Genomic DNA, 21,717 nt, shown 5'->3' on the forward strand with positions numbered 1-21,717 from the left:
ACAGCTTCTGGTCTTGTTAAATGCTTTCTCAGCAATTTCGGAAGCTGCTAGCATTTTACTTGTAGATCCCTACACAATAGAGAATTAATGCAGTGTGATGTTCAATACGGTGTTTAGGCTACGACAAAAAGCATCAAGCGAAGCATCAGCTAGGATGAAAAAGTAATTCAACATTCCGTCCCAGACTGTTCAAAGGCACTTGTTTAGAATCCATTAATTCCCATTAGCAACAACAGAGGTACAATAGAGAACAGGGTGGGATTTGCCATAAGCCTTGTTAGCTAGCTGCCTAGTCCATTAGAAACATATTATTTTTTCATATTATGGGTAACAGCCGGGCCGGGGCCCTACCATATAAGTGATCTAGGCGACTGCTTTAGCTACCGGTGGCTACAACCATGTTCTCACCAATGTTGGCAGGCAGGCACATGTAGTAGGGTGGCATGGGAGATACGGTAGGCCATATTTTAGGGACACGCATATATATTTCACAGGTTATCAACTGGATTTAAGTTTTTGGGGAGCTGTGCCACATGTATTATACTTGATACTCAGGGTAGGTCTAGTACAAGTAAAAGCCTACGTAATATGTACACAAGATATCCATGCTTACATTGGCACGTGTGTGTGGGGGGTGTGTGGGGTGTGGGGGGGGGCGACTACACGTCTTCATGTTCGGGGTATTATTTGATCAAAGACCAACCCTGCCCAGAAGCAATGGGGTTCATAAATTAATCATATTCTTCAATAGTATTCTAAAGAGATAACATGGTCAAAATCTGTAAGATAAATCATATTCTTTTAGTACACAAGGGCTGACTGATCATTGTGGGAGTTGTCGTTCAAAAGCACCTGAAGCCTGTTATCACACTCAGAATTTCAGAATTATAGAATCAGTCCAGTACCCGTTTCCATGGCGATTGCTTCACATTTAGAACTTTGAGTCGGAATGTATCAATAAATCCAGTTTAGAAAACATATTCTTAATTATTTGTCTATAGTGGTTTATTTTTTATAGAGTACCGTCATACACAGAACCTCTGTATCATACAGGGCCAGACCGGCCATCGGGCAAATTGGGCAAAAGCGCCGCACACTCACCCAATCTGCCACTCGCCAGTCCGGCCCTGACCATATTATTATCACTCCCATTTATCAGATTAGTTTCATAAATAGATTTAGATACTCTATTTATTGTTGCCACGCTATAACACTCAACACAATCCTTTCCTCCAGAAAGTAACTCAGGTCGGTTGGAAGTGATTTTTATTTTCATTAAGCCCTGTGTTCTCTGCAGCCGATATTTCTCCCAAACACAAAACATATGCAATTGTATTCAAATTTCTTCTCAAATGAATTTTCATCGCCGTCACGCTTTTTTCCTGTATGAGATCATTTATGATTTTAGAATTTGCATAATATCCATTATGGATTAAAATGGCAAAGGCTATTTTACTGTATTAAAATCAAAAATATTTAAAAATATTTAAATATTTTAAAATTTAAAAATAAACACGCACCCGCACACACACATATATATTAATATATATATATATATATATATATATATATATATATGTGACAAAATCAGTGCACCGTTGAATAATACTGCATGTAAATCTATAATTTTTGAGTCTTTTAGTGTTGTAATAGAGGCACTTTATATATAGATTACAATGAAGCAAAGGCCTTGTTCTCAGGGGGTCCATTTTCTGCAGAATCCCCCCCTATTTCTTTGCTTCTCTCCCCTCCCCAGCTCCTTTTAGGTTTCCAGAAAACATGTTATACATTGCTTATTTTAATCTGTAAACACCATTACATTGCTTTATCTTGTGTATAGAGCTTTATAATTTAAGATTTGGGAAAGTGGAAGAATTTCTTTAAAGTTGCATAGACTATACTTTTTGGGACTCCAGAAATGAGACTGCCAGAGGTAGTGAACACATAGGACCATGCTGAAGCCCAAGCCTTTAAGACTTCGGACCTATGTGGTCACCGGCTGCCCTACTGTAGAATGGTGGACAATTGCTAGATGGTGGCGGGACTCCAGAAAACAAGCTTCTGGGTTCAAGAAGCTATATAGCTGCTATATAGCCTCTGTATCACAGAACACGGAACTTAATGGAAGATAAGACCCATTAGGCCTGTCTGCGTCTGTGCGCTGTAAGACCTTGAATCATACTTGGTCGTTGGCCTTGTCTTATGTCTTATAGCCCTATACTTTCTTAAAGAATGCTTTATCCCTTCGCTGTGTTAGCCTCTACTACTGCTGGAAGTAGTAAATGTTCACATATAGTCAGGGAATAAGTAAACTGCGTGAAAGTCTCCATTTAAAAACATTGCTCTACGAAGCATCGTGTATTATATTTTACAATTATTTGTTTAACAGGCTTGTCATATATTGATATATACAAGCAGAAGCTGCTGGTGGGTGCTCAGCAGAGAACCCAGGTGGGGCGCTGCTAATGTTAACAATCACATTTTCACAGCCGGTTCCCCATCTGTATAAAATAACTAGAAATGTACCAAAAAATCATCAACTCACATACTATGTCATCAGGGCAGTTTAAGTGATGGATTTTGTAACGTATGGGGGAGGAAACACATTTGAAGGATTTGTGAATAATATAGTATTGTCACGTTGTATAGCTCTAACTTTAAATGCGCGGTGATACATACATAATGTTTAATCCACATTTTATGCAAAGACATAGATAAATGTTGTTTCACTTTCATATGCCATGTGTTTTCTGCTACTAATCTCATTAAATTAGATTAAATATGACTCACAGATTTCATTTTTTTCTTCCTTATTCAATATTTCTACATATACATGTGGTTTTTTTTTTTAACTTGTTTGATCCTCTTTTGTAACATTTGGGATTTAGTATATATTAGTTTTTCATATTTAGATGGCAGTGCCAGGTCAGACCGGCCCTTTGTAAACAATTTTGGACAGCAATGCAGCAGGGTCACGTAACACGAGTGGGAGGGCGCATTTATGAATTAATTCATTTATGTTAGTTAGAATGAAAGTGTATGCATAAGTGTGTTTGTGTGTGAGCATGAATGTGTATGTATGTTTGTGTGTCAGCATATGTGTGTATGAACGTGAATGTGTGTAAGTATGTATGTGTGAACATGAATGTGTATGTGTGTGAGCATGTGTGTGTGAGCATGTATGTCTAAGCGTGTGTGTAAACATTAATATGTATGTGTGTGTAGCATGATTGTGTAAGTGTGTGTTGAGTAGGAGTATGTGTATTTAACTATAAAATTGTGTTAGTGTGTAAGTGTGTGCGAATGAGGGGGAGGCAAAGGACCGACAGGCTTTATCTGCCCCCAGGCCAGAAGGGTCCTGCAGGAACCTATACTGGTTTCCTGCGAAAAATCTTCTTAAAAAGCTCTGATTTGACTTCTTAAAAAACTGGAAAAATGAAATCAGTTTGCTCGCCTATTTCAAATATTTTCTCTATTTGCTGCAATTGCATGTTAATGAAAAAGTCACGGCAAATTTCCTTTGGTTCTATCAAACGCTCTGTTGACGGGAACTGAAATTCAGTCTAGTTAATGAGCAGAAACTAAATATGTATCTCCTTCCAAACAACACGAAAATGAAAAGTTTAAAACACTGGATTGGAAGCAATCGCAACGGAAAGGTTTATAATTGCAATATGTCGACCTTCAAAAAGCATAAGAGGCTACTTATCATAATTTTGGCCTTAAACACATCAAAAGGTCACCAGCTGAATCTTGATGTAGTAAAGTTATTCTAGAACGTCTTCATTAAGACCCTGTTGAGTTACAAGGTTGTTTAATAGATACTGATATAGCGCATTATGAAACTGTCCAATCGGAAAAGTAATCAATTTATCAAAGGCATTCTCTGCAAAACAAATGGAACTGGTAATTCCGCATATAGTTACTTTCAAATACAGAAAAGCAAGAGCAGGAATGAATTGAATGAATCATTATTCATTTATATCATTTATTCCGTGGAAGAAATAAAAGGGGGGGAAAAAAATTAATTCTGCAATCACATCAGAAATTCAAAAGGTAAAATTAAGTCTGATTATGTTTATGGTTACTTTTCTGTTGTAATGAAGAAATGCATATTAAATCAACAAGTTGTTTAACGAATTCACATATTAGACAGAAGCCCACCTCATGCACACAAATTTTTATAAATATATATATATATATATACATATACACTAATCTAGTTTATTTACTAATTTCTTAGAGCATACTTATTTTTTCCTGGCTTTTAAAAAAAAATAAAAAAAATGCCTTTAGGTTAGTAGGGAATTTCCACAGTTGACATTGTATTCTTTTCACCCTGCACCACAGTCCTTGTGGAGAAGATCATTGTACTGTATATAATGCCACATAGCTCATCTGGGCAAACAGGAACTTTAAAATGCCCTTCATTAAAATTTTGAACGTATGCACTATGTATGTTGTATACCCTTGCCAACAAATGTTAATGTATATGACCATTTATATATCAATTCTTCACTCACACTTAAGTTGGCTACTAAAGCATGAGGTGGAGAATGACATCAAGAGTCAACATCACTTTGACGTTTGATGCACAGTTACTTTCGGGGACAAACACGTCAAAACAGCTTGTAGAGTTTCTGTAGGAAAACCATGGTCTGCTGAGAATCCCATCTCCTACCGCATGCAAAGCATTCCCATAGCATGCAAAGCGTTTTGGTACATTGATGTGATTACGACCTGCCAGAATCCCAACAACGACTGGAAATACACAAAGTACTTGTGGTCAGACATTCAAAGCAGCCGTGGCTCTTAGGCTCAATATTTTCTTTTCCTTGGAACATAAGCTAATTTAGTTGTCTGTATTTGCATGCCCTTTACTTGCTCACTAACATGTAGTAGGTTCTAAAATAGATCTCTGGCCATAAATGATTAACAAAATGACTACTCGATGTGAAGACGTTAGAAAAGCATGTTATCTGTTGATTGCAAGTCTTTTATACTTAGGGTCATATACTGTATGTTGGTTAAAGACTAATTAGAGATCTTGAAAGCTCTCATCAATGCGGTAACAATATTTCTCCTCCGAGGAGAAATTACACTAGAACCAAACAACTGATGGCTCCTCAGCTAAAACAGGGCTGCACAAATCTCGTCCTTCTCCTTGTTGCCTAGTTTGCAAACCGTGCCCCATGCTAAGATGAATAAAAGCTTCAATGTACAAAAACAACGAAGCAATGAAATTTACTAAAATTCCATAAATATCAACAATTAGCCTTTTATTTTGCAGAATGTTTGAGTGTTGCTCAGGAACATACTAACATAATTGGGTTTATAGCACTAACATGGCTAGAAAGTGAAAATACTCGACGTGTGCCGTCTAAAAAGTTTGTATATTTCAAATTGACTGGACATTTATTTTTATTTTTTTATCGTGAATTCTGAACACCAATCAATTTACTTAATTTAATTATTTAATTAAACGGTGGTAGGTGCTTATTTTGCTAAATAATATTTATAAATGCCAGGATTAATGAGACATAAGTCAAAGAACTGGGAAAATGTAGTTGAATCAAGCAGACATTTTACATTGCATCCTCTTTCATTTTGCGTACGAGAGATAAACACGGCACAATCTATATGGGGAGGAACGGCATCTAAACTCTGAACACTCCTGCCCTCTGGAGCTTTGTTTTGGTGATCTTGCTCGTAACTACAAATATAAAGCAGATGGAACTCTGCACTAAAGAACGTACTCCGGGTTAATAATTTAAGATCTAAGAAGACTCAATAATGTTATTTAAAATTACTTTACAGGATTACATGTCTGTGTTTTTTAGGAATATGCTACCAATCTTACTTATAACGTGGTTCCATTGCATGAATGGTCAACTATGGGCTTCCAGAGTTACTAATCCTACATTCCTTCTGGTCTAATAGGAGTTGAAGGACCTGCTCTTCAGAACAGCACCGAAGATGTATTAGTAAACTAACCTTTGACCATTAATAATCACTGTTCACGGGATGTTCGCACGTGGTTATTTATATTGTCTTTGTATCTTTTTTAATAATTACCACTTCAGTTTTGAAGACTGTTAGCTCAGAGCTTTCATCTTTGTCTGTTCCAGTTCATTCCTACATTAAATAGATCCTTAACTGAAAAGCAGAAAGCCGTAGAAAGTACCAGCACTGAACTCTTAGCATATCTTGGAATCTTTCAGGAAAATATTCTACTGCGCATCTTTTGTTTCAATGCAAACTTTCCCTTTTTTTTTTTAAAGATTTTTAAATTGCTTTTATATTTGTTTTAACCGCAAAGACCTTCATTAGAGTCCATATCCAAAAGGGCGTGCTTTTCAAAACACGAAAACCTAAGTCCAGGCAACTTTCTAAATAAGACACTAAGAAGAAGAAGAAGAAGAAGAAAAAAAAGACAATCGTCTCCCAAACATCATCTCTTCAAGCAAACAATGTATCCCCAAGGAGCACTTTGTCAAGATTCGCAACTGTTAAACTAAAAGCATCTCTCATTAAAGACCAGCCACATATCAAAACAAGCCTGGTGTTCCTTGATAGACAGGTGGGCATTTTAGAGAAGGTTCGCTTACGGTATTATACTTGAAAACAGACTCGGCACACTTGAGCGATAAGCATATGCAATTATACTATATGAAGCCTGATCTGATTTCTACTGTATCTAAAAATAATGAGCCAACTACCGCAGGATAAGAATTGTATACGGAGTGCTAATAGAGTATGCTAGGTCGACTGGTGATTTTGCATTTCATTTGCAATTGTGTTTAGCAATCGCAGCCTTGCAGATAAACAGAATAAAACATTTCGGCTTAAAGCAGCAGTTTTTTGCTTAGGTATAAAAATTCCAAAGAATGCATTTGCTGTGTAACATATTCCTGCAGGAATCAATAAGGCATTCCTTTCCCAAATACGACTATTAAATGCTCTGTAAGCTCAACAACGCTGAGAGCAGAAAGGCAGAATAGGTACTCGCGGTGTTTAAGAAGATGGTTGAACTTTAAATATAATACGACCTTCTCAATTGGGAGCTGATAAAAGAGCTTATCAAATTAGAACACAACTATTACATGCTGACCGACATACCCAATGAATGTATGACTCCTGAGTGCTCATCTGCCACATTAGATCTATGTAAACAATGACTGAAAAAAATAACGTTTTCTTTGTTTAGATAACATATGGAAGAAAAGTCCATTTTCAAAAAGAGAAGAAAAATTTAGATATACATGTTCTCGAGATGGAGATCGAGAGGACAGGCAGAAAGAGAATGAGAGAGAGTGAAATATAGTGAGAAAGCAAGAGATACATAGAGAAAGAGAGAGGGAGAGATAAAGAAACAGAGAGAGAGGGAAAGGAGAAAGAAAGAAAGAAAGAAAGAAAGAAAGAAAGAAAGAAAGAAAGAAAGAAAGAAAGAAAGAAAGAGAAAAAGAAAAAGAAAGAGAGAGGGGGGCAGAGAGAGGAGAAAGAGAGAGAAAGGAGAAAGAGAGAGAGAGAGAGAAAGAAAGAAAGAAAGAAAGAAAGAAAGAAAGAAAGAAAGAAAGAAAGAAAGAAAGAAAGAAAGAAAGAAAGAGAGAAAGAAAGAAAGAGAGAGGGGGAGAGAGAGGAGAAAGAGAGAGAAAGGAGAAATAAAGAGAGAGAAATAAATAAATAAAGAAAGAAATAGATTAAAAGAAAGAAAGATAGAGAGAGAGACAGAGAATGAAGTGGAGAGAGAGAGAGAGAGAGAGGGAGAGAAAGAAAGAAAGAAAGAAAGAAAGAAAGAGAGAGAGGGAGAGGCCTATATTGAAGGACTATGTTTTGCTGCGTAAAATAACTGTTTCTTGTATGTTTAAATGTTGTCAAATCAACCATATATGTTTATGAATTTAGGATTTAACAGAAAACCTGTTCTCCTCACAGTTAACTGATTTTGTAGAGCTCCAGAGAGATTCAATTCTCTCTCTTGAAATGCCTGACTACCTTTTCCAGACCCGATCCTGGCAGGTCACACAATGCACAGGGGTTTAGATGTAAAACACTTTAAAAGACAAGTAGTAAATATTTAACTAGCACAGAACAAGAGTTTTTTTTAAGAGCACAAACTTGCGACTATAACCGAACAAAATAATATTGTTCACAAATCCAAGAATGAACTTTGCTGTTTCATGGGATCCTCTGGAGATTTTTAAAGAAGCAGTACCCGTAAAAATATATGTAGTATAAGAGACACAAAAAGTATGATCTTCAATACTGTGCGCAAGTTAATAAATGGTGGGGAGGTTATGAGGGGCATGGGCTAAGGGCTAGACAAAAAGTTTTGTGATTAATAAAATTAGAGAAAGAAAAAGAGAGAGGGGGAGAGAAAGAGCGAGACAGGGAGAGACGGAGAAAGAGAGAGGGATGAAATAGAGAAAAATAGAGAAGAGAAAGACAGAAATAGAGAGGGAAAGAAAACATGTTAGTGGGAGGGAAAGAGAGATTCAGAGAGAGAAAAAACAAGACAGAGAAAGAATGTGAGAGAGATGGTGGAAAAAAGAGCGGGAAAGGGGTAAAGAGAGAGAAAAAAAAAGAGAGAGAGTAAGAGTCAACCTGTGCCAAGTTGGTCTGCTTGCCGCAAGAATGTGGTAACACCAGGTGTGCCACGATCATGTTTTGCTTTTTCTTAAATTATTTATAAGGTGACAAACATTTCCCAGACTAATCGGCACATTCACCGGACCGGGACACCTGTTCTACTTGTCCTGCGCAGACAATGTGCGTCTGACAGAGTTTAGTGAGCTGCCACAATGAAAGGCTTTTCATGCTATCAGTTTGTATAAAGCGGAGCTGGTGGGAAGGATTTAGTCTTGAGTCTCCTTCTGCCTCAGGCAACAAAAAGAATAAGATCACCCCCGGCTAATATTTCTGCTCTTAGAAAGACATGACGGAATAGGGTAATTAGTCTCTTTTGCCGCAAATTATTGACTCTGGAAACCAGTGTGCTAATTTAGTATAGTGGCGGCAAAATTAAGAAAGTGATGCTACGTCCCATATACCTTTTTTTTTTACCAGTTATTACATAATTTATTAAATCTGACACTGTTTGCATTCACAAGGTTATTCCGTTTCTAAATTCCACGCAGGATATATTCTTGCGGCATATACTGTATGATAAATGCTGTCCACTTAGCCTAAATTTTTTTTTACTAATTTACCAAAAAATATGATGCTTTTAAAATGTAAATGGATGTTAAAAGCCCTGCCTGCATGCATTAATATGACTAATTCTGTCAATTTCATTTTTAAGCAAGATAATAATGATGGCTACAATTTAAAATTGGCCCCGATGTGTCTGATTTTAGAGAACAAGAAGCATAAAAAGCAGTCAAAAAAACATGCATTATAATTGCTGTAGTACAAGATATAAAAGAAAGTAAAATATTCTATTCTGGTGGTCCGAGGATATCACAAATTTTGTGGAGGTTTACAAATGGCCGATAGTTAGCTATGATTGGGTTTAAGCAGAGATCTGTGCACAGCCAATAGGCTACTGAGGTTCTGTGCTGCATCATTTTGATTGGTGCATGTAACATTCTAATCCGGAGCACTTTAGAATCTGTTGCCGGGCCAATGGGTTTTTTTTGTGTGCTATTGTGTTTTACCATAATATTGAGAGCGTGTTCCAGCTTAATTGTCAAAGAAAGAAAAAGAGGTTAAGAAACATTATTGCCCCTCTTAACACTCAAGGGGCATCTCTTATTTAAGAAAAGTAGACCAAATATTGAAATGCTACATGTAGCCCCTTGGACCACCTAGAATGTGCCAAAAATATATGAATACTGGGTCCTTCCATTGTACCTTAAACACTTTATATACATTAGTCATACAACCTGGTTTACTGGTTTGGGCAATAGTGACAACAGGGCATCAAAGGGTAACAATGGACACGTAATGTGTTTCAGTTACCGTATCACTCGGCTATTTGACCGGATTTGTCATTAAGGCATTGTCAAAAAGTTCACAACAACATTATGCCCCGTTCAGCTGCTACAGGGATAACATATTCAAGCGGCACAGAAAGGGTACAGCCTTACGATGCTAGAGGAGCAATATATAATCTAAAGAGACATAAATCAAACGTGTGGACAAGATTAAAAAAAAAAGAAATTAATGTGTCGAATCCGTTCATTTTTTTTTTCTTTCTCACGTTTTCTATGGAGCCTGGAAATTGTCTAAAAAAAGTAATCTAGCTTTAAAAAAATTGTCTTTTTTATCATAGCATCCAATGGAATAATCCAATAATCAGGTTGCTATGGTGATAAAACCATGTTTTAAACTTTTACCCCAGATTTTGAATATTTCCTTTAGAAATAATGGGCAGACTAGATGGGCCGAATGGTTCTTATCTGCCATCAAATTCTAATATTATCGCAAATGGTTAGTTATAATCAGAGAAAGAGTCATCAGAGAATCAGTTCTGTTCTTACTTAGAGGGAATTAAGTAATATTTTAATAGTGAAACATCACAAGATATTGGGGTAAAGATGTATGACATCATAAAAGCTAGTAGACACATCATTGACTGGCAAATCCAATTTTCGTTGGCTACGTAGGAAAATGTTGTGATTTCGAATATGTTGCCATGAGAGTAATCAAAGTACCGTGCACTTGGCAGCTATGTTCGTGTGATCATAGAATGTTTAAGATGCTGTCAGTTTTATTTCATGTGAAAGCTTGTCTTAATCTCCATGTCACATCACATCAAATGTCTTCTACAGAGTGTGACACAAGAATGCAGAACCCACGTACTCATCTCCTCTTACAAGCAGTCCTACGGCATTAAAAAAAAATGTGCCTTGGCAAAACAAGGAGGACAACATTCATTTATTTTTAGTCCGCAGCTTTTAGGCTGAATATTTTATAATGGGGTAGTGTGGCTCTACTATCATGGCCAACTCTATGAGTAATACAAATGGTAAGCTTATTGATTTCAAGAAAAAAAAGGAGATACGTTAACGCCATTGACCAAAAAAAATGGCCAGAGTAATGAAGCCCGTTGACCCAAGTCGAACAGGGTTTTTAATTTCTCAGAAGAACTTTGGAAGATCTGTGTGCTACAGGGCTTACGTTACTTAATTTTTATCTCCGGAGAACCTTATTCTGGCCACATATCAACAATTCCAAACTGATTATATCGGAAAACGGAGCCACTTTTCAAGCTCAAAATTACATACGCATGGAGTCTATGCGTTTCCTAAAACAATATACATCTGACTGATTTTTCACATATGGCATATTCAGAGACACGTGCAATCTGGTCAGCAACAGGACAGATACGAGGAGAGGGACGCCCCATTAACACATCTTGTAGGAGTAGCCAACATTTTGTATTACGCCTCAGGGTTTCAAGAATCCTCAGCTCTAGATGTAAGAGGACACATTTTATATCACAACGCTTCTCTACAATGCAAACGCAACACCTCTGGGATACATATTGAGTCTAAAAGCTGCCTTGTACACCAAAAAACACCTGTCTCTTCTACAAAGCCATGAGCTGAGCGTATCACAGTGTAATGATCGGTTGTTTTTTCAAAGGTTCAAAGGATTGCGTTATTATTCCATAAAGTCAAATACTGCGGTATGCAACAACGTAACCAGAAGATGTGTTTATGCACACAGTTCAGCGATATAATTTGAGCTTTGAGGCTCACAGTCTGCAATATTTTTTTAGAACCTCGGTGTCAAGGTCCTTTCCCGACGATCATGGCATTTTATTTAGCTGGCTTTAAGAATACACAGCTAGACCATATTGATAACAGTTAAACCGAGCAAAGGAAAGCATCTTAAATAACAACCATGCATACCACCAACTGCTTTGTTTCTACAGAACTATGGACACGCCATGACCATCTCTGGAGAGAGTGATTGCCACATGCCTCTGAGTACTCACCTCTGGAAGAGGCATTCCATTGATGATAAGATCAGGCTGCGGTGGGCTCTGGTTTGTAAATGTATGGTGGTAGACATGGTTGGACCCAGCATTCCTCGTATTCTGGTTCTCCACATTTAGGAAGGTGCTATCTGTGCGCCTGCAACCAAGCGGGAGGGTCTGCTGGTGGTAGTCAAAGTAGTTTAGAGATGAAGTAAGGGAGGAGCAGCTCACCACGTTCATTTTATCTGTTTCTTCAACATCCCGGGGCACCAGTCGAATGTCGTTCTTACTGATTTTTTTCTTCTTGTTGGATTTCTTTTGGTGTCCATATGAGTATTCCGCTATTCTGTAAGACAACATTAATAGAATGCAAAAGCATGCATATTTTATCATGCTTTGACAAGACAAACAAACATTAAAAAATATATATATATATTGTGTAACATTGAAAAAAACCTTACCCTGATCTAGGAACAATGAGAATAAGACAAGCAGAGAAGGCCAGCAGGAAAATAGTGGATATGCACAAAGAAAAAAAAATGACATTATTGGAGATGCAACATTTTTGGTACATTGTGTTTTGTCTTTGTATTGTGTTCTTATAAGAATTCCAAGACCTATATAAGTAATGAAAATGACTAACATTTTACGGACTTAAATTGTCTTACGTGAGGACATATCGTACAAAGAATCGGTTTTGCAAAATGGAATTGCTTATGGTTATTATAATTGACTGATTTAAACATTATTTTCAGATTTTTCCAGCAGAAGATATAAAACCTTAAAGACCACACCTTTTATAAAAAAATGTTATATCCATACTTCCTTGACTATCTATATATTGTTTTCTTCCAACTAAAGCGGGGAAGGTTTGTCATTGCACAGTGAACCCCTTAACACCTTTAAGGTTTTTTTTGTTATTATAATACAGAAAGTAATGAAAAACTGTGGCTATGGACATATTTATTTTTCACCTATAGCAACAGGCGGGTGGTTTATCGCAAGCCATGAATGTGCTTTGAAATCGTTATCTCAAATGAAATCTGTAGATGTCACGGCACGGTGCAAACCTGGCGTTCATATTTTCATTAACAACGAGGTCCTATAATTTGAGTTAACCCTTCGAGCGCCAGAGGGCTGAATACCTGCTCCGATTACTCAAAAATCCTATATGATTTAACGACTACATATGAAAATAAGAAAAATATAGCAATTCAAAGGAAAAAATAATAATATATCTTTATATAAACATTTGGCTGTCAGGGTTGTATTAGAACCCAAGGTTTATAAGACAACAACCCCCCCCCCAGACATTTTTATCCTGCACATAAACAATAAAACACTGTGCATTATGTCGCTATGAATTCTTCAACTATTCAACTTGTTTTTTTTAATTTCTTATCCTTTAAAAAAAGACATTTGTATGACACATCAGCTATTTCTATCATCCATGAATAATTGTACCTTTTCTCTCTTTTTATCTGCTGACAAGAATGAGCTACTAAATAAAGAAAAGTAAAAAAAAGGAGTCTTATGCATTATTTATTATGGGTAATACACAAGTGAGATGTGTACCCAATGTATGGTTTAATTAGGCTAATAAAGCCAGAATACTTGCATCTTTAACTATTGGTTTGCCCATTATAACTTAACATTTTCAATGGTGGAGGGGGGGGTCAATAAGTTATTGGATCACAGATCATGCTTGGCAGCTCAAGGGTTAAGCTGTAAGCTTTCTGATCCTTAACCTCAACCAAACAACCTTCTGCACTTTTTCCTTCTCCGTCAACAATGGGTTAATACCAGAGCCGCATTTTTTTATTTTTTTTTTATTTTTGCCTGATACTGACCTAAAGTGATCATAATAAATGAGGACCGTGATCTGCAATTGGAAATGTCACATAAAACTAAAAAAAACATGACATGGATTTATATTTTAGTCCCAATGACATTTTCACGATGACGGAAATAAAAACCCACAGAATTAACTAGCAGGGTTGGTGCAGGAGACATGAAAAAGTCATTAAGTTGGGAGCGGAAAAAAAAAAAATACAGATCAAATTGGCAGTGTCTGAAAAAGAGATTCTAATCTTGTGTCCCGTTTATTAAGAATATCATGTAATTTTAGGATTCTTGTTAAAGTGATGGTTTTGTGTTTTTAGGGACTATATTTTAAAGAGGCCATATGCGTCCCCGAAATCTTTCGTGTAAGCCATAAATATAGAATATATACTGCCAGTCCCATGAGATTATCACTCGGCCGTAGGAAAATTCAGCAATTTTCTGCCTGTGTGACGCTGAATATTTGTAGTGCTGACAGAGTCTGCTTCTGCTATAGTTACAATAGATCAGCAGCAGCTCTGCGGTGAGATGGTTGTATACGGGCGCAGCCAGATGTTTGCAAGGCTGGATAAAATAACAATTTCGTTCTTTGACTTATTACATCTGCAGGTTGTAGCCACATCTCCTTTTAATCATTTTGAAAGTCGGCGTATTGTGTTATCTCTATGTTGTCACCAGCCATTCAAATAGACAGCTTTTTTTTTTTTTTTCTTCATGCCTCTTGTATTTGAAAATGTCATTTGTATGAAAACACGTTACTCTAGAAAAAAATGTGACCCCCCCCCCCTTCTCTGCAATGGAGGGCAGATTCCTAATCATTGATATGGAATGCATAAGCGCCCTTCCTGGAATGATAAGAAAGGGGCTTTAAATCTTGATTATTCTGTAATTGCACTTTAATGTGAACAGGAAAAATCATACCCTGATATACATTATATATATAATACATTTAATTATTATATACATTATCCGATGATCAGTTGATATTTTAGGAATACAGTAAGTCTTAATTCCCATTCCTCGTGAACAGAATATGAGGCGGATACCCTAAAAGTGTACTTTTCTTCTCTTCTGGAATGGCTAAGGAAGATCACAGAAGACATGCCTAGTCTAGAAGTAACAGGATTAAGGTTTTTATGAGGCATTGCAGCTGCTCCTATACTGAATTGAAATTCATGTGTGGTTAGTATTAGTCTACTAAACTTTCTGTAACACTGACAACAGTGTGAGGGGAAACAATACTTCTATAACTGTTCCATATGCATGATCTCGCCTGCCTATCTGCAATAAGGCAAGCTTTTGTTGCATTGACAATAAAGGTCCCCCTCCATAGCAGATACATTTTGATTACTGTTACTCCATGCACTTACACTTTTGACTGATATAAATGAGTGCTGGCAAATCTCACATAAGCTGATAAGAAGGGAATCAATAATTAATCTAGCCCTAAACACTGTTTCAGTAATAAAAAAAAAAAAAAAAAAGCATCCATGTATGTGTGCATAACCAGAATTTGGAATATGTCGACTATTAAGAAATATGCCATTCTGCATATAATCAGCTAGAATGGGCTGATATGAAAATGTAGCAATCATTATGTTTCATTTAATGCTGTATTCTTTTAAATTCCATCTCTGATTCATGTTCTGGGTGAATGGTTCCTAGTGAAATATGTATTAGGAGTGAGCACAGCGACACCAACTGGTGGAAATGAGAGAGTGCACCGTGTAACTTGTAGAATCAATGCTCTGCTTCATTTATTCACTGCTCAATGACATGAAATGGTCTGTTTCCACTGCAGACAACCTGCAGGATGTTACTCCCATCAATCAGGACCCGGGAAGCCACTTGCCACCATTTTAATCGTATTGGTGGTGTCAGTGGGCCTATGCAAGACACTGCTCTACAACCCCAGACAGGCCCCTCTCTGTTACTGAAAGGGTTAAAATACACAAAGTGCCACCCTACATGCCAATAAAGGTAGGCACAATAGTAACCGAGTACAAAATAAAACGAATATAAGTTACAGACACTTTTATTTAAGTGTCCACCATTAATTAACCTTTTCATTGCCAGAGGCAAAAAGTATTATTAGTATTATTATCAAAATTGGCTACTTGACCTAGAAACGTCACTTTTACACGTAGACTTCTTGCAAAGGAGTTGCAGAATATTATGAATGAGAAAAAAAAAATAGGATTTGCAACCAAAATTCTGATGTCATACTGGATGTCAAAATGTTGCAATGATGTTTGGAATCTTTGCAGGAAATGAAACATTAACCATTGTATGTTTTCCTGGGGCCGATGAATACAGTATACATTGTAATTCAATTGACTATTGAGACTTAATGTTGCATGTAACACATTGGTACATATTCTAGGTCTGTTAATACCTTGTGCAGTCAAAGGTGTATGAGAAAAAGAGAGCTTATGTTTTAATATCTGAAATGTCATAATTAAAAGGGATTAAGTATGTATTTACCTGCAGTTGTATGTCCTTATTTCTTTATTGTCCCTCTTGCATTTCACTGCTACAAAGATCATGGTGACAAACAGGATAGCAGCAATAGATCCCAGTGCAATAATAAAAATCAGAGACAAATTTACAGATCCTATGGATTCCTGAGCATCCAGTGCAGGAGACAGGTAGATTAAGATCAAAGCAGATGCTGAAAGAGACAGTTTGCCATGGTCGTGAGCCACCACGATGAGTTCATAAGTGGTCTTAGAGTTCTCCCCAAATGTCCTGGTGGTCCTGATCTCCCCATTTGCCTGATCAATCTCAAAAAATCCTCTGTCTCCTTCTGATATTTCATATGACAACCTGCCATTTTCACCCTCATCGTAATCATCAGCTTTCACCACAGTCACTAGGTAGCCTACCCCTGCGTTCCTAGGGATGTACACCTCAGAGGTCCCATTGACTAAAGGTGGGGCAGTTATCACAGGAGTGTTGTCATTCACATCCACAACTATCACTCTGACTGTGACATTGCTCTGTAGGGATGGGTTACCTCCATCTTTTGCTAGGATTTTGAATTCAAAAGCTTTGGTTTGTTCATGATTGAATGATCTCAGGGCATAAATATCTCCAGAGTTTGGGTTGATTGACACATAGGTGAAAACTGGCATATCTCGCACTTGGGATGGGACAATCTGGTAGGAAATACTCCCATTCAGCCCTAAATCTGGGTCTGTGGCTGACACCGACAGTAAGTAAGCACCAGGGGTGTTATTTTCAGAAACAATGACTTGGTAGAAGGTTTTAAGGAAGTGGGGGTGATTATCATTCTCATCAGTAATTTTCACTGTAAAGGACTTGGTGGACTGCAAGGAAGGATTACCACTGTCCCTGGCCTGGATGGTTAAATTGTACTCGCCTTTTTGCTCCCTATCTAACCTGCCATCTACTAGAATGGTGGAGAAGCTCTCATACTCTTGCAATCTAAATGGAACGTTTCCCAGTAGCTTGCATACGACCCTTCCATTCAGTCCAGAATCCCTGTCTGATACCCTGACCAGAGCTATGACATACCCTGGGGTAGCATTCTCACTCACTTCCACCACTTCACTGTTCACTGAAAGCAAGTTAATCACTGGCACATTGTCATTAACATCCAAAACATTCACAGTCACTTTACAGTGGGCAGGGATGGAGTTGGGTCCCAGGTCCTTGGCTTGTACATCTATTTCGTAAACATGCCCTTCCTCGTAATCTATGGCCCCACTCACAGTGATCACTCCAGTCTTGGGGTCTATCTTGAAGAGGTCCCTGGTTTTGTCAGACACATAGCTGTTAAAGGAATACACAATCTCTCCGTTGGTGCCTTCATCAGGATCTGTAGCGTTGAGGTCAATAACCACCGCATTTAGCGGAGAGTTCTCCTGAACATTGACTGTATATGCAGGCTCCTCAAAAACTGGATTGTTGTCATTAGAATCTATGACTTTTATGTTCAGCTCCACAGTTCCAAAATTAGAGGGGTCTCCCCCATCCAGGGCTGTGATAATATAGCTGTAATGGGACTGGGTCTCTCTGTCCAGGTTCTTTTCTACCACCAGTTCAGCAAACCTGGACCCATCACCCCTGGTTTTAATTTCTAAACCAAACAGGTCATTGGGCGTGATTTCATAGGTTTGCACCCCAAAATTACCAGAGTCGGGATCATATGCGCTCTCCAGTGGAATTCTTGTGCCAGGACTAGCAGTCTCTGATATCTCCAAGTCAATCTGGTCGGTAGGAAAACTGGGGGCATTGTCATTGAGGTCTTTGATCTCCACTTTAATGACACAAATCTCCATAGAGTTGGACATGACCTCCAACGAGATGACACACTTGGGGCTTTGCCTGCACAGCATGTCCCTATCTATCTTCTGCTTGGTGACCAGCAAACCTAAGGCGTTGATGTCCACCAGGTGGGGAGCTGAATTGGAGACTACTCTAAAAGCAGGCTGCCTAGGGTCCAACACGAAGCCAGCATCCTTAGCGTCCTTAGCTACATTGGCAATTGCAGTCCCAGCTCTCTGCTCCTCCTCCACAGTATATTTCAGGTTGATCAAGGCTCGGGTTCGTGTCCAGGACACAAACAGCAAAAACAGAATATGCAATAAATCCATCTCCTTGAGTATCCACAGCCACATAGTTCTAGCTTGCTCAGGCCAAAACAAAAATGTATTTCAAGAAGGAAACTATAATGGGTTAATTCACGCAGCCAAGGAAGCAAAAACATACATACGCTCACTTTATCTGTTGAGATGGTTCTGGGTAGCTTCCTAGGTTCCTTTTGGAGTTTAACAGTTCTTGTCCAGATGAGATAAAAGTGAGAAGAAAAAAGCAACAAAAAATAGCCCAGGGTTCGATGGAGGTCCCTCTGACACCTGCCCCACATGCACAACGTTTCAGAGAAGAGCAGAGATTAAGAAGCAGGGTGGCACTTTAAACGTGTCCTCATGACTGGTAGTCATTTCATTCTTCAATGAGCAAAGAGCTGCATTGATGGCAAGAGAACATTTCACTAAGTCACTGTAGCCTCAGACCTCTACTAAAATCACCTGATCCATAGCAATCCAGATGGGTTTAAAAAAAAAAATTAAAAATGTGTCCTTAGCGAAAAATTAATCTGTAAATAACAGTCTCAAGACCATTTATACATTTACGCAATGCACAGTGCCCACCACCGGCTTTTATCTGCAATTGTGCTTTAGCCAAGAAAATCCCAAGTCTCACCTTAGCTGTATCTCCACTAACTGGGAGCTTGTTAAGGGGAGCAGGTGGGGATCTGGAGCCTGTATGGGGGGCTGCCGGTGAGCTGATAAATCCGTTCCAGATAACAGACAAGGCAAGCAGACTTTGTCCAAGAAGTCAGGTGTCCAAGCAGAACATTTATCCAAGGAACGTTTGATTCGAATGCAGAGGTTCTACTGCGATCCCTCCTTCTCCTCTTCTTTCCAGGCTGAATGGACCAGCTTAGAAGAAGAAAAAGATGCAAATTCAAGTAGTTTAGAATCCACCAATTTCTTTAAGATCCTCAGCTGCTCAGCCAGGCTAAGCTGAGCTGGTCCTCCTGTACCTGCACCTATTCCTCTGTAGATGTGGGTTCTAGTGTTTCTTCTCTTGGAGTAGTGTCTTTCTCTCTCTCTGGAAGCACCTGGCTTTCTCTCGGTTTGCTGCTGCTAACTACTGCCAGCGCAGTCTGTGAAGAGAGAGAGGGAGAGACAGAGAAAAGCGAGAGGGGGAGGAGGGAGGAGGAAAGGGGGGGTGTTGAGAGAGAGAGAGAAAGGGGAGTTCAGAGCTTACTCCAGAGCTTCAGCCTATCACAGAGGGCCAGGGGGGAGGGGGGGCGTGGGGTATTCTGATTGGGGCTGGGGTGCTTCAAATTTCGAACAGGGGAGTGAAAGTTCCTCAGTCAGCAGCGGTGGAGCTTCGGGGAGGAGGTGTCCGTGGTGCTGCTCCAGCCATTGTGCCCTCTGCAGTGCATCCTGCTGGCACCTGCTGCAAGCTCCCCGCTACCTACCCCGCAGCCTGCCCCCATACAGCTTCCCCCCATACAGCTTCCCCCCATACAGCTTCCCCCCATACAGCTTCCCCCCATACAGCTCCCCCCCTCCTCTTTATTCCAACTACCCCAACCTGCCTCTGTCCTCATACATCGCTCTTATTGTTTGTGTGCGGATCAGGTCCGTCACCCAGCGATCTATTCCCTTTTATGAGACGCAGCTCTTGCCATAGAGGCCAGTTTGCCGATATGCTGAACTAATGTCCAGGTCCACGCATTGTGTACCCTGCGTCTTCTGTGTCATGGATGGTACTGGCATCAGTTATTGTTGCATTATTTAATGCCCCGTATATTATTACACTTTACACCCATTCATTACATGTGAGGTCTTGCAGGGGATTTTGTGACTGTCATCACTGACTGTCTCTTTTAATGCAGGTCACAGGCATGAGATAAAACACATTGGGGTCTATTCACTAAGGAGTTTCCAGGAGAGTTGTGGTTTCAGCTCCTTGACTTCCCTATATATGAAGGGCTATCCCCAGTGATCTGCTGTAGATTGCTGCTGACCCTGTATAATGTATAGTTAAATCAGTGAGATTTCTCTCATTACGACCATTTAATCATACACTAAACAGGGCCAGTTTGGCCCCTCTTTCTGGAGCCAGGGCTGCCCCTTCATAATGAATCCATCACGGGAAGGAAGGTTTTTCTAACCTGTACATACAGTATGTGAACTGGGAAGCCAGCCTTCTGACCTGCAGCCCCGCTCCACCGTGATACTGGTTGTACCAGTTAAAGATAATGTTACGCTGAGAATCTCCAGTTACTCTATTCATGGGAACCTTCTCTAGCAAACAAGCGACACAAAAACCAACCGTGTTAACCTTTTCAATGCTATAGCTGTGTGCAAGGCAACCCAATAATGATGTAGCCCTACAGCTTTGTGCAAAACTCTGCCCCTCTAAGAGTTAACCTTACCATTTAACCTTTTGAGTGCCAGAGGGAGTGCATCGCTTAATTGCATAACCATTTCAGTGCCGGAGATGGGACAAAAACATTGTATTGTTCTGTATTGCGCAAAGAGTTAAATGTCCTCACTGAATCATGTCAATTATTTTAACCGAAAGCCAGTAATGCAATAGGGGTTTCTCATGCCCCATGATCTATAACAATGGTATGCGATATATAAATGGCTTAGAGAACTATTATGAAACCAGACTAATGTAGTCATATCAGATGTTTTAAAACTATAGGCTAAGGTGTGAAATATCTGAAATATACCCTGATTATGTCTTCTTCCAAGGTGTTTACTGCAGACTTCCGCACATATAAACAAGGGAATAAACGGTCACATTATTTAAAGGGAAATCACCGACATAGGAAATCAATTGTAATGGTTAATGGTGAAGATGTACTTTTAATGTTGCTGGGAGGATCCGGGCCTGACACAGGGGAGGGTGACGGCAACATTATAGAGAGAGAGAGCGCCTAAGCTGTGGGCTCCGGGGGAGTCTCACTGTGGGGCAGATTAGAGGGTACTTTACAGATTTCACCCCCTACCTTCTAACTGTTCTGTATCATTAATGTCACCCCCATAGAGTAACTGTCACAGCTTCTGCCTGATGGGCATCAAAACCGGTAACATCACAAAAGGGGGAAAAAATATTAGTCAAAACGAACAATAAAAGCTTAACAGAAGAGCTTTATGTTTAACCCCTTCAGTGCCAGAGGGCAAGGAAGTGTATTTCTGCAACAAAAGAAAAGGAAGCCAAAAAGGCACATAGATAGATAGATAAATAGATAGATAGTGTTGTTTTGCCCCAAATGGTTAAAATGCAAATAGTTAAAAAATGCAATTTTATTTGTTTTGGTAAGAAGGAAATATCAGGCCACTGCAGTGCATGAAAAGGTTAATGCATTGTATAGGACAGTCACATTTTGAAAGTAG

The 21,717-nt window shown here is 38.9% G+C and overlaps 1 protein-coding gene across 3 annotated transcripts in view; it reads right to left on the minus strand.

Moving 5' to 3' along the window:
- PCDH19 (protocadherin 19) overlaps window positions 1-18,439 on the minus strand; it is an 84,901-nt gene extending 66,462 nt beyond the window's left edge. For 2 of the 3 annotated variants that reach the window (XM_053473894.1, XM_053473893.1), the window contains exons 1-2: window positions 16,253-18,439; window positions 11,945-12,272 (exon numbers count right to left, since the gene is read on the minus strand). In XM_053473894.1, the coding sequence (XP_053329869.1) occupies window positions 11,945-12,272; window positions 16,253-18,411 (2,487 nt within the window). In that variant the 5' untranslated portion in view covers window positions 18,412-18,439. The remainder of the gene's footprint in view (window positions 1-11,944; window positions 12,273-16,252) is intronic. The other variant, XM_053473895.1, reaches the window with a different exon arrangement.
- Window positions 18,440-21,717: the final 3,278 nt, after the last annotated feature.

This window comes from Spea bombifrons, chromosome 8, assembly GCF_027358695.1.
Source record: "Spea bombifrons isolate aSpeBom1 chromosome 8, aSpeBom1.2.pri, whole genome shotgun sequence".
Lineage (NCBI taxonomy): Eukaryota > Metazoa > Chordata > Amphibia > Anura > Pelobatidae > Spea > Spea bombifrons.